Raw genomic sequence first — 13,423 nt, forward strand, 5'->3', positions numbered from 1 at the left:
CAAACATTTCCTTCTTTTTACCCTTGTAGTACTTTTCATATTATAATGGCTCTGGTTTTAGTAAGGGTTAGGCTTGGGTAATATTCCTCAATGTTGACTAAGGATTGAAGACCAAATTGACCCTGAAAGGGAAATATAGGAAAACACCAAGCACCATAGTCACTACTGGGCACTGTAGTGGTTATGGTGCTATTAGTGCCCTGGCACCATTCCTCCCATCTCCAAATGCAAATAGTTAAACGGTTTGGTAATGGTTAACTTTTTCACTTGAAACCGCTTGGCGCTGCTTACTTCCTTCTCCGAGACCGTAAGCTCTCTTCACTTATCTAAGCACGGCAGTGCATGGCTTAGCTTGTTGGTTGAGCGCTTTGACCGACTCTTTCAGCTAATGAGTTGGCCTTGCAGAGCGAACAGAAACTCCTAGCAGGCTGCAGAGAGGCAAGGACCACGGGCCAGCGGCTCTGGTAAGAAGTCAAATAGTTACCAAACTTTCTAGCAACTTGCATGGGGAGGTGGAGCCAGAGAACTCTTGACACCATACCCACTACAGTGTGCTGTACCAACAGTACAGAATTTGGACATATCCCCATTATGTTCCTATGTGGATGCAGGTGTGGACCAAGTCAGGAACCACTGTGCTGACAAACTGTCTTACTTGCTTTAAAACCTTTCTGGAGAAAGGACGGGAACATTGCTTTGTGATATTACATCCCTTTTCCCATTGGCTTTCATTCTTCAAGTTGTGTTGTAGGTGGGCTGTGATCCAGGCATTCTATATGTCTAAAAGGTTGATGACAAGATTGATGTAGACAGGTAAACATAGGTTAGGATAGGTAGCAAGAGACAGAGATCCAATAGCTATTATATTTTCCTTTGGTCAATTTATTCATTTGAAATAAATACTCCTCAGCAAACTGTTTCATATGAATTTGTTCTACTTTTGTTTCTGTACCATGCTGACATTTAAAAGACCTTAATTTCTATATTAGCCATCTCTGAGTATTCATTAGTTTCGAACTATAGCTAACTTATTTTAAGCTCATTATGCCGTCTTTGTGTTAACTTGTATTAAAATCTGTCAGCTATGACTGGTCTTACAGGCACAGTCAGCGGTGCAGAATAAGTTTAATTATTCACTAGTGTCACTGGGTCCTCTTGGTCTAATGAAATGCACAGCTGTGTTAGATCTGCGTTTGGATGTGTAGGTCCCATTGTTAAACGAGTCAGCAGAGGGTAGAAGCTGCAATGATGGAGAGGCCTCGCTTCTTTCTCCTGTTCTGCCTTTCTGTGTCAATTTCATGGGTCTTTTATCATTCACTTTCACACAAAACAAACAACACAGTGGCTGTCTGCTATGGGAACCGACTTGGCACATAAAAGGGTTTCTCAGGGGCTTGGTTTAATCGAACTTACCTTCAATTTACGTTCTGGTTCGTAATGTTGATTTAGAGCAAGACTTTCTGTTATGGGGCAAATGAGTCTTGAACTGAAAAGGCTTTCTGTAAAAGAGTTTACTGTTTATCTGTTTAGGTTCCTGGCATACATCTGCCTCCTCCTTGGATAAAACCTCCAATTAGTATATTAGTTTGTCACTGCACTGTCCTATATAGTCTGCAATATATTGCAAATTGCTTTTTTTTTTTTTTTTTTTTAAAGTTATTCCTAAGCCTTTAATTTCTTATCACTGATGTCTTTACTTTTATTTGTAAAGCTGCTTCCTTAAATATATAGATTCATATGTTACAATGCAATTATGTTTAAAGGGCAAGTATTACAAACCGCACAGTACAAAATATTGTAATAACCACTGGTGCCTCAGTTCACTTTTTTTTGAGTGTCTAAGTTTTACCAACAACCTACAATATTTTATTTTTCACGTTTGATTTGTGATAGTTCACTGCTATGTGTAGTTTGGCTTCTTTTTCTGCAAAAAATAAATAAATAGTGAGCTCAGATATATTGGTGGGTATTTAATGAGAACTTTTTTTTTATTTTTAAATATATATAAAAATAGTTTTCTTTGTAACCTGTAAGTAGCTTATATGTATGTTTGTGTAACATAAAAACAAAAGTTAGTTACATAAACCTTTAAGTAGTCATAGCTAACTTAGAACAGAAAGCTAATAAGTGGTTTAATAAATCACTAAAATTAGAGCTGATCTGTATCCTTGTGACAGAGGTGAAGAGATTGTCTGGTTTTATGGGCAGGGAGCCAGTCTTCCCAGCAGATATAAACCGTTTTACTTGGTGTGTACACAAGCACTCTGCTTGCACTTGTGGGAATTAAACCTGATCACTTTAATTATGTTGGTAGTTATTGCTTTCATAGTCGTTTAATGGAAACACTGTCACTCTCTCTTTTTTTTTTTTTTCTCCCCTCTTCTTAATGATTATGTCAGAAATGCACCAAAACAGCCTTAATTTACGGATTTCTGTAATGGGCTTTCTTTTTCATGGGTCTTTTGTAAGTTCACATCAGCTACTCCCCCCTGTGCTGACGCCAACTTTCTCCTACTGTTTTGAGTGTAGAGATTGTCTTTAGTACGTGTACTTTTTGTGAATATGCTTTATATGTTGCACTTTGTCGTTTTGCTAAACTCCACAACTTTGCAAAATCTGAAACCTCTTTTCACTTTGTAAGTAGTTTTCTTTTAGCAATTTTATGTCTTCCTCTCCCTGTGGCCACTTTTTGCTGCACTAGTCTTTTATTGTTTAATTGATTTTAGAATATGTAGCATTCCTGGCTACATTGTTAACCAAGTCCTAGACCTAGAGACCTAGAACATACTTTGAGAGCCAACAAAGCTTCATCAGGTGTGATTACTCAAGAAACCATTTGTATTTTCTAAGCTTTATTTTTTTTTCTTTTAATATAGCAGCCTTGTTGAGATCCTGCTGTGCTTGTAAATATCGGACATAACAGTTATTCTAGAATCTCATAAATCAGTTTCATTATTACCTTGGTTTTAAATGCTGTCTCTATTCCATTCTAATTGTAAGGTCAAGTTTTAAAACCTCCTTATTTTTGAATGATTCATTAACTAGGTATGTATATCCAGTGTTATGTATATGTATATCCAGTGTTATTTTGTGTAAATAAAAAAAGATGGGGAAGATGCAAAAATATATTGCAAAGGATGCAAGACAGACTGGCATTTACTGCATTGATTGCACTTCTTTGAATGCACAATGTTGACATGAAAAGCACTCATCCGTACAGGAAAAGTAATATTTAAATGGCAATTATTTCACAAATGTGGACTTATTTGAAAATATTTTTATTGTTATTCTGTTCTGAAAGTGAATTTTTCCAAAGTCATTTATTAACATACTTTGTTACTACAGGTGTTTGTGGTTTAATCGTGCCACAAGAAGACATGCCTTTCAGTGAAACTGGAATTTGCCCAGATATTATCATGAATCCTCATGGCTACCCTTCTCGTATGACGGTTAGTACTTGTTTTCTTATTTTCGGTGGGATTAGTAAATTGTTGACTTTTTTTTTTTTTTATATCCATTTCTTTTTCAGTTTAGGCACAGCATATACAAAAGAAGTCGTCAGACTTTAGATCTTAATATGATCAAGTTATTCAGAAACTGTAAAAAAAAACATGGTTCAAGCCATTGAAATAAAAATGTTTTGAACTGGAAAAAAATAGAGGGCGAATGCAAAGATTGGGATGGACAAGAATACATTTTTGGTTTCAAAGGCAGGACATTCAAAGGGACTATCCAGTGCCAGGAAAACAAATCAGTTTATAAAACACTGCAATAATTACACTTGCAGGGTTAAAGGTGATGTGAGTTGGCATCCAGACCACTCCAATGGGCAGAAGTGGTCTGGGTGCCTGGAGTGTCCCTTTAATAAGCCTTTGCCACAGTGGAAATTAAGTAGAAATACAGCATATTAAAGACCAAGGCCAGCCAACCTTTCAGAATATTTCAAAACTTACTTTGAAAGACGAGTGTGAACCTGGCTACTTTCCAACTACAGAGACCATGTCTTCAAAAATATGTTATTGGTTGTTATATTTGACTGTAACTTCATACAAGTCCAAAAATATACCTTATCTTAACCTATGTTATTATTAGTAGTATTACTTTACTGAGAGGGTAGTGGATGCATGGAATAGCCTTCCAGCTGAAGTGGTAGAGGTTAACACAGTAAAGGAGTTTAAGCATGCGTGGGATAGGCATAAGGCTATCCTAACTATAAGATAAGGCCAGGGACTAATGAAAGTATTTAGAAAACTGGGCAGACTAGATGGGCCGAATGGTTCTTATCTGCCGTCACATTCTATGTTTCTATGTTTCTATGCGTGATAGAGGTGGGGTCTAGGAATTTTTTAAAATCATGTTGATAAATGACCACGGTTGTTTTACCACTCCACGACGGGGTCTGTATATGGTACAGAGCTGTCATTGATGAACTTATCTATCATATGGACTTGATTTAAATGCCCTTAATTTTTCTGCCATAACTGGGATTGCAGTAGCATTGCTATTTCTGGATATCTCAATATTGAGGTATCACATAATTTGCTATTGAGGTCCCGCAAGGCAGTGAATTGTTGTGAAAGCCATCACCGCAACAGACATGCTTATCATCCTTCCGCAGCTGCGGGATCTCCATTAAATGGTGTCCATTGTCCCCCCTGACACTGTGGGAAGCCCATAAATGCGTAGTCCGAGGGCACTTCATTTCCGTGTGCACACAGCGCAGAAAAGACAGGGCACGCGAGCTTACTGACCTCACGAAACAGATAGCCGACTTAGAAAACTCACATAAGCACACACTAGACGACAACATACATTTACGGCTCACAGAAGCCCGTAGAGCACTCACGAATCATCTTTCCCAGGGCCTGCTGCACACCATGCGAAAATCCGCCAGGTTCTTTTATGAGCACTCCAACAAAAGCGGCAAACTCCTGGCGAAGATGCTCCAGGAAAAGCGTAGATCCCAACACATACACAAAATCCATACGCCAAATGGGCGAACTACAGGGATGCCTGAGGGCATTCTGGATGCTTTCAGGTCCTATTATGCGGACCTGTACAACCAATCCCAGACCCAACAGGGAGCTGCTGCACAGACCCATTACCGACGAGTAACGGACTATCTAGCTCAACATGTAACACGTAAACTCACACCGGCACTCGCGGAGGAGCTGGACAACCCCCTCACCCTTGAAGAACTAGCGTCTGCAATGAAACGTTTGAAACCGCACCGAGCGCCGGGCCCTGACGGCCTCCCCCTGACTTACTTACGGACGTTCCAAGAGGAGCTCTTACCGAGACTTCTGACTAGCCTAAACGCCCTGCGGGAAGGGGGTGCGTTCCCTACGGACACCCTAGCGGCTGTAGTCACGGTGATCCCCAAGGAAGGGAAAGACCCGAGTAATTGTGCCAGCTATAGGCCGATCTCACTGCTTAACGCAGATCTAAAATTGTTCACGAAGGCCCTTTCCCTGAGGATATCCCGTCTACTGCCTGACCTGATCCACCCGGATCAGGTAGGCTTCATTCCCGGCAGGGAAGCACGAGACGACACCATCCGAGCGCTGAACATAATCCATAGCGCACGGGCCGGAAAGCGAGACGTCGTCCTCCTCTCGACGGACGCCGAAAAGGCGTTTGATCGGGTGGACTGGACATACCTGAAGGAAACGCTGCATCACATGGGCTTTGGTCCGTATATGCGCATGTGGATCTCGGCCCTGTACACCACTCCGACTGCCCGGATACGGATAAACGGAGCCCTCACGCGGTCTTTCCCGATATGTAATGGAACGCGACAAGGCTGTCCCCTGTCCCCCCTCCTGTTTGCCCTCACCCTGGAACCCTTCCTGGAGGCGGTCAGACGGGACGGGGGTATAACAGGGGTTCGCGTAGGCACGGAGGAACATCGGGTAGCGGCATACGCCGACGACATGTTGTTCTTTTTGGAACAACCTCTGGTCTCTGTGCCCAACCTACTAAAGGCTTTTGAAGACTACCGCCAGGTGTCAAACCTGAAACTGAACCTTGACAAGTCGGAGGCGATGCCGATAATGAAGGACGAAGGCGATGCCCACAGACTAGGCAACCAGTTTGCCTTCTCGTGGTGCACGGAGAAGATACGGTACCTCGGTACCTGGCTACCGAAAGACCTTTCACAAACGTACCAACTGAATTTCCTGCCCCTCCTCCGGAATATACAATCAGACCTCCATCGCTGGACGGCTTACTATATCACCTGGTTCGGGAGGATTAACGCGATCAAAATGAACGTGTTGCCACGGTTGTTGTATCTCTTTGCCACCCTGCCACTTTTAATCCCACAATCATTCTTCAAATCGCTGGATACAGCTATCCGTGGGTTTATCTGGAATCATAGACCCTCGCGGGTCCGCAAGTCGACGATGGAGAGACCTAAACAATCCGGGGGACTGGGACTGCCCTCGGCGTCCACTTACTATAAAGCCACACACTTGCACAGGCTCACAGACTGGCATGTTGACAAGAGCCCAAAGCGCTGGGTGGCTATGGAGCTACAGCAAACAGGAGGTAAAATCCCCTCGAGACTGTGGTTGGGGGGCACCACGTTCGCAGAACTGCGGACTGGCAACCCCATGATAGACGCGACGCTCAATGTCTGGTGCAAGGTTCGCTACACCCATCGGCTCACTACATCACCGAACCCGTTGACCCCGATCGCATACAACCCAAACCTAGCAGGGGGACTCCACCCGACGGCACTGCGGAACTTTCGTCAGGCGAACTGGATATACCTAGATCAGTGGTGCTCGAGGGGGCGACTACGACCCCTCGAGGACCTGTTAGGAGACACACGGCCCACACAATTAGACATATTTCGGTACCACCAGGTGCAATCGTATGTCACCAGCTTAGCTGGAAAAGACCATCTTCATAGGCAACTGACGGATTTTGAAAATCTATGTACGAAAAGAGGTCACATAGACCATGGGGTGTCGCGCTTGTGCGAATCTCTGGGAGAGGCCCAAGACTCCTACCCACTGGGATACAAGAGCAAGTGGGAAAGAGAGACAGGTACACAACTCTCGGACCAGGAATTGGACAAAATAGTCCGCTTAACCCACAAGTGCTCGATCAGCTCAAAGATCCAAGAGACTGGATATAAGCTATTATCGCATTGGTATCGGACTCCGGACACCCTTAGGCACTTCGGTGGAGCTGGTGCGGGTGACTGCTGGAGGTGCGGCACGGCCCTGGGAACGAATCTGCACATATGGTGGTCTTGCCCACGCATAGTAACATACTGGCAGATGATAAACACGAAAATTAGAGAAGTCACAGGCGATCCCATCCCTTTACAACCCATGACAATGCTTCTACATCACACTCCCATACCCACGCAGAAATATAAACACTCCCTCACCATACATCTGTTGAATGCAGCGAAAGCATTGATTCCCCTACATTGGAAACGCACAACGACACCCTCGTTTAGACAATGGGTGGACAAGGTGGAGAGCGTCTATGATATGGAGATACTGACAGCCTCTCTGCAGGGACGCTCAGATAAGTGCGCATTGCAATGGTACCCCTGGCGACTTTACATCTCCAGAGGAATCGCGTAAAATTCCCGGGACAGGCAGAGAGCCCAGAGTGGCTACCCGAGCTGCGCAGACTGGTCGGATTATACCCAGCGCAGAGGAAATAAGGTAGCTAAATAGCCGGAGGAGACCTCACCCGGGCTCCGGACCCCCCCCCCTCTTTTTTCTCCCTCGTACCGGCCCTGCTCACCCCCCTCCCCCTCTTCCCCCCCACCAATCCCCAACTTGACGGACCTTTCACACTACTAGACGCCAGAGGATTCTGGCCCCCCAACTGACTAGACTTTACTCTGACGGACAGGTAACTTTATTCGCACTTAGGTGTTCAAAACCGAAACCGGACCACACGACATAATACGGAACATAACCTCTTTGAGGGGACTTAGGAGTCAAGGGAAGTAAGCCAGACGGATATAGACATGACAGTAGGCCACCGCCTAGACACAAACCCATGGACAGCTATGGCCCACCAGACACGACCGATACCCCTGAAAAGACACACCACCGAGCAGGGAAACACATGGGGCTGCTCAATCCATAAGTAAGACGCCCAAGGGACACACTGTTCCGATAATTACACACAGCAACGGAACCCGGTCCCGCTTGGACTACCCGTGCACACAAGGGGCACCCATACCCTGACACGACGCAGGTTCTGGGGTAGTGAGGAGTTGTCCCCGAAATGGAGACACTAGATATCCGTTGATAATAAGTGGGGATCTGGGAATGGGTACTGCCGACCACAGAGACGCCCAACTAAATCCAAGCGAACCCAGGGGGAAGCAAGCGAGTGTTTTTGCCAAAGCCAATTTTGTTACCTAAGCTTCCCAGAAATCTGCATCTTATTTCTGCACCTCAAAAGTTTAACTGTTATTATGTTGCAAAAGGATCAATCTACATTTCCGTGTGACTTATGTGAAATTGCTGTTTTTGTTACCTTTGTTACCGGTGTAAACCTTACCAATAAAATATGATTGACATAAATGGTGTCCATGCTTTTGGTGATCGCAGCATGTGCATGCTGGTACTGAACAGTGTCACTGCTGAGGCTGTCCAGTAACACCCTCAAGAAGTTGTCACAGCCAGAGGACTGCAGTGACAGCAATCCTGTGAATTGAGTGATCGCTGATCCCCAGCTGCCAAATGGCTACTGCTGGACTATCTCACAATCAGAAAGTCCAGCAGTAGCCCCTGATTGGCCCCCAGGCTGGCCAATCACTTGAATGACCTGCCAGTACTATGGGAGCCAGTACTATGATAAGCTCCCAGGATGATTAGTGAACATGTGGGTCGATCTGCTAAGCTGCATAATTAGGGTTAGCATTGCAATTAAGTTGAGGGTTAGAAATAGTGTTTGTTGGTCAGTATGGTGGCACAGAGAAAAAAAAGCATCTCTGGGAAGCAAATAGAAGAGTGTCAAAATGAATGTACATATGTGGCCCTATAAATTGTGCCCAAACCAACCAAGATAGAGGTATAGGGTATTGCTATACTCCGCAGCAGTAGCAGAATACAAATCATGGGGCTTTATAGTAGTGGTACATACCGTACATGTTTTTTATAATTAACTGTGAAAATGACACGTATAATTAACTGTGAAAAAGTATTGAAATATACCCAACAGTTTTGCTTTTTGGTGCTGAAATGGTTAAATGAAAACTGTCAAAATATTGATAATTAAATAAGTTGATGTGTTCTTACTGCACAACTCCCTTGAGCACTCTGTAGTGATGCTTGGGCTAGAGTGACCTCATCCCATAATCACTGTAGGGTGCAGGAGGGAGCTGTGCAAGAAGAGCACATATGGATCAGAGCTCCTTAGCTGCCCATCTCCCCTGAACAGTGCGCATTCCGGCAGGCTAGGCACCTGCTGTCCTGGTAGGTAGATGCCTACACGGCCATATTGCAGGACCGGTTTTGCTCCCAACTCGTTTGGTACCCCCTAAGGTGGCTCACGCCGGCCCTGATGGATTAGAAAGAACACTGTCCTGAAAGGTTCACCTGTCCTAGTGTGAAAAAAAAAAAGACACCTGTGCTTATATACATAGATCCTGAAATACATCATGTTTGAAGGTACTGTTGCAAAACAGTTTGTGTATTCATGCTCAAATGTGGAATGCAAATGACAGTTATGCTACATCTCAAATTGTTATAATACATATCACCAAGAAATTGAGTGTACTCTTATTAAAACTGGTAACATATTTAGCTTGCTACTTAGACTTCTTTAGATAAAAGGTTGAGACATTTAATTACGTAGACCCATAACTGGAACTAATAAACTCCCAGCTGATTTTAATGGTAGCTTAGAGAAACAGAGATCAGTAAGAGCTATTCAAAGCCACTGCCTAGTAAGAAAGTCTAGCGCTAATCCACGGCAATTTAATTTGTTACGGTTTAAAAGTTGTGGTGGTCGACATTGGGCACCAATTATGAGAACTGTCAAGCTGATACACAGTACTTTGGAGTGTAATTATTGTTGTTACAGTGCACTTATAGGGCAGAGCTAGAATTTGCAAAGGTTCTGTTGAATGTTACAACAATCTTAAGAACATCTGCAAGATTTTGTAGAAGTTTCAATGAAAAGGGAAATTTAGATAGAACGTTTCATTGAAAGATTAAAAATGTTTAATTTACATAAAAATTGTATATGTGTATTTCATTATTCATGGACTAATTACAAAATAACCTAGGTTTTTTCAGAAGCAACTCTATTTCATTTATGTTCTACTGCAGGTGAAGAAGTAAAAATGACATATAATGTGGTCTATATGTTTCTCACTTTTAGCCGTTTTGTGAAGCAGTTTCTAGCCCAAAGTAATTAAATCAGGGTGGACGTAAAATCTATCTACATAAAATTACTCTCATACTGGACCAGGTCCCACCTCTGACATCCACACTCTTTCAGTAGGGATGCTGGCAATCACTATAATATACTGGCTTGTCTTGTGGTCTGGGTTGGGAACCACTGCACCAGACATGTGCTTTGAGGAGTACATCTACATTGATGCCTCTAGTTTTACCCTCTTATGTTTAATCTTCATTACCTGAGAAAAACTATCCTCCACATTATGTTCTGGAAGTGATGGTGAAAAGTTCCCCTCTTTTCTTGGCATGATGGACACCAGTGTGTGTAAAAGTCATTGTAGAGTTCCTAGAGCTGCCCGAAAGCCTTATCTGTTCCATGACAGGGGCAGTGGAATGGATTGCCCTAGTCTGTGAATTGTTGAAAGACAAGTGGGAACTTCAATCTTTTTCATCAACCTAGTCCTTTGTAAAGAAACACTCCACCACATTACTAGTTCATCTGAATGAAGTGGCTTTGTGGCAAGGAGTGCATAGGTGCTGTCTTATTTATAGGTCTAAACAGTTTAACAAGTTCCCTGCACCTAGCAGCTCTGCCTCCTCAGTCTTCCTCCTTCCATCCCAGTGATTAGGAAGGTTTTTCTTTGGGTACTGGTGATCAGCTGAATGTGTTGATCTTTGGCACTCAAGGCAAAACTTCCTGGCCCCTGTGGAGTCCGGGGAAGAAAAAGAGATAGTGGTCATAGACTTCAGAGTTTCCTCCTTCTATTTATCAAACTAATCAAAAGAATAAGATACCCAAGAGTTGACTTCTTGGGATCTATACACCAGTGTAGACACTCCAGTAGTGTCCAGATGGCTTAAAGGGACACTATAGTCACCTAAACAACTTTAGCTTAATGAAGCAGTTTTGTTGTATAGAACATGCTCCTGCAGCCTCACTGCTCAATCCTCTGCCATTTAGGAGTTAAATCCCTTTGTTTATGAACCCCAGTCACACCTCCCTGCATGTGACTTACACAGCCTTCCATAAACACTTCCTGTAAAGAGAGCCCTATTTAGGCTTTCTTTATTGCAAGTTCTGTTTAATTATGATTTTCTTATCCCCTGCTATGTTAAAAGCTTGCTAGACCCTGCAAGAGCCTTGTGTATGTGAGTAAAGTTAAATTTAGAGATTGAGATACAATTATTTAAGGTAAATTAAATCTGTTTGAAATTGAAACCAGTTTTTTTTTTTCATGCAGGCTCTGTCAATCATAGCCAGGGGAGGTGTGGCTAGGGCTGCATAAACAGAAACAAAGTGATTTAACTCCTAAATGATGGTGAATTGAGCAGTGAAATTGCATGGGAATGAGCTAAACACTAAAACTGCTTTATTTAGCTAAAGTAATTTAGGTGACGATAGTGTTCCTTTAACCCTAATAATAATAACAACAACACAGGAAATATTCACTTAATCCACAATAAAGTGGACGAGGTAAAAACTGGAAAAATGTAATCCTAAGTATCCTAAGGTAAATGGGATCTCAGTCCACTCTGCATGCACCAATACATATACAAACCACATATATCCCCAGTGCAAGTGAAATATACTAGCCGTGTAAGGCTACTCCTCTACCTAGTATAGATAATGGATAACCATTGGATTATCCAGGCAGGTGCTTAAATATTAATATACACACTTTATTAATTAGGTTATTTGTAGCACTTTTGATAACCCTTTGTAGGTAAGTAGCACTGGCGTACATACCGCGGTTGCAGCTCCAGGGGGCCCGGCCGGGTGCGTCACTTTGCGGGTAGTGTATGTCTGCTAGTGAGTGTGTTAGTTTGTGTGTGTCACTGAATGTGTGTGTGTGTGTGTGTATCAGTGAGTGTGTTACTGTGTGTGTGTCTGTTAGTGAGTGTGTTTGTCAGTGAGAGCATATGTTTTGTGAGTGTGTATGTCTGTCAGTAAATGTCTGTTAGCTTGTGTTGTATGCATCTGTTTGTGAGTGTGTGTATGCTTGTCTGTTAGAGAGTGTGTGTTTGTTAGTGAGTGTATGTGTTTGTCAGTGAGTGTGTTTGTGGGTCTGTCACTATAAGTTTGTGTGTGTGTGTGTATGTATATCTCTGTGTGTGTGCGTGCGTGCGTGCGTGCCTGTCTGTGGGTATGTATGTGTATCTCTTGGTCTGCATGGGTATCTGTTTGTCTGTATGTGTATCTGAATTTTTGTCATTAAAGGACCACTATAGTGCTAGGAAAACAAACTCGTTTTCCTTGCACTATATAGTCCTTAGGTCCCCCCACCCCTTGTGGCCCTCCTCCCGCTGGGCGGAAGGGGTTAAAACCCCCTTGGCGCTGGGGATCTCTCTGCCCCGATCCGCCTCTCAGCTCTGTATGCGCATGCACGGCAAGAGCCACGCGAGCATTCAATCCGCTCATAGGAAAGCATTACTCAATGCTTTCCTATGGACGTCCAGCGTCTTCTCATTGTGATTTTTATATTGAGAATCACGGAAGCGCCTCTAGTGGCTGTCAGTGAGACAGCTGCTAGAGGCTGGATTACCCCTCAGTGAAACATGGCAGTTTCTCTGAACCTGCTATGTTTTCAGCTGCAGGGTTTTAAAACTAGAGGGACCTGGTACCCAGACCACTTCATTGAGCTGGAGTGGTCTGGGTGCCTATAGTGGTCCTTATGTGTATCTGCATGCACTGGCGTACATACAGCAGTCGCAGCCCTGCAACCAGGTGCCCGCCGTTATGTGTTGCGGCACTGGCCCGTGCAGTGTAAGCGCCGAGGGGCCCCGCGGATCAGTTTTCGTGCCGAGGGGCCCCACGGATCGTGTGTACGCCACTGGTAAGTAGTGCACTGGAAAATAAACCGGTGTACCAAGGTAGACAAAGGGTTAAACCATAGTATTAGTGTTAAAAAAATAGGGATTAACTAGAGGTTAAACCATAGTTCTGTCCGAATAAAGCAGCAAGTTAAAGCGGCACTGTCATACCGAACTTACCTTTCCCCAATTGATTCCTCTTCTCTCCCTCTGTCAGGATTTGT

The 13,423-nt window shown here is 43.6% G+C and overlaps 1 protein-coding gene across 1 annotated transcript in view; it reads left to right on the plus strand.

The window, feature by feature from the left end:
- POLR3B (RNA polymerase III subunit B) overlaps window positions 1–13,423 on the plus strand; it is a 153,378-nt gene that overhangs the window by 133,418 nt on the left and 6,537 nt on the right. Inside the window, exon 24 of the mRNA XM_063447777.1 lies at window positions 3,346–3,449. Within this exon, the coding sequence (XP_063303847.1) occupies window positions 3,346–3,449 (104 nt within the window). The remainder of the gene's footprint in view (window positions 1–3,345; window positions 3,450–13,423) is intronic.

This window comes from Pelobates fuscus, chromosome 3, assembly GCF_036172605.1.
Source record: "Pelobates fuscus isolate aPelFus1 chromosome 3, aPelFus1.pri, whole genome shotgun sequence".
Lineage (NCBI taxonomy): Eukaryota > Metazoa > Chordata > Amphibia > Anura > Pelobatidae > Pelobates > Pelobates fuscus.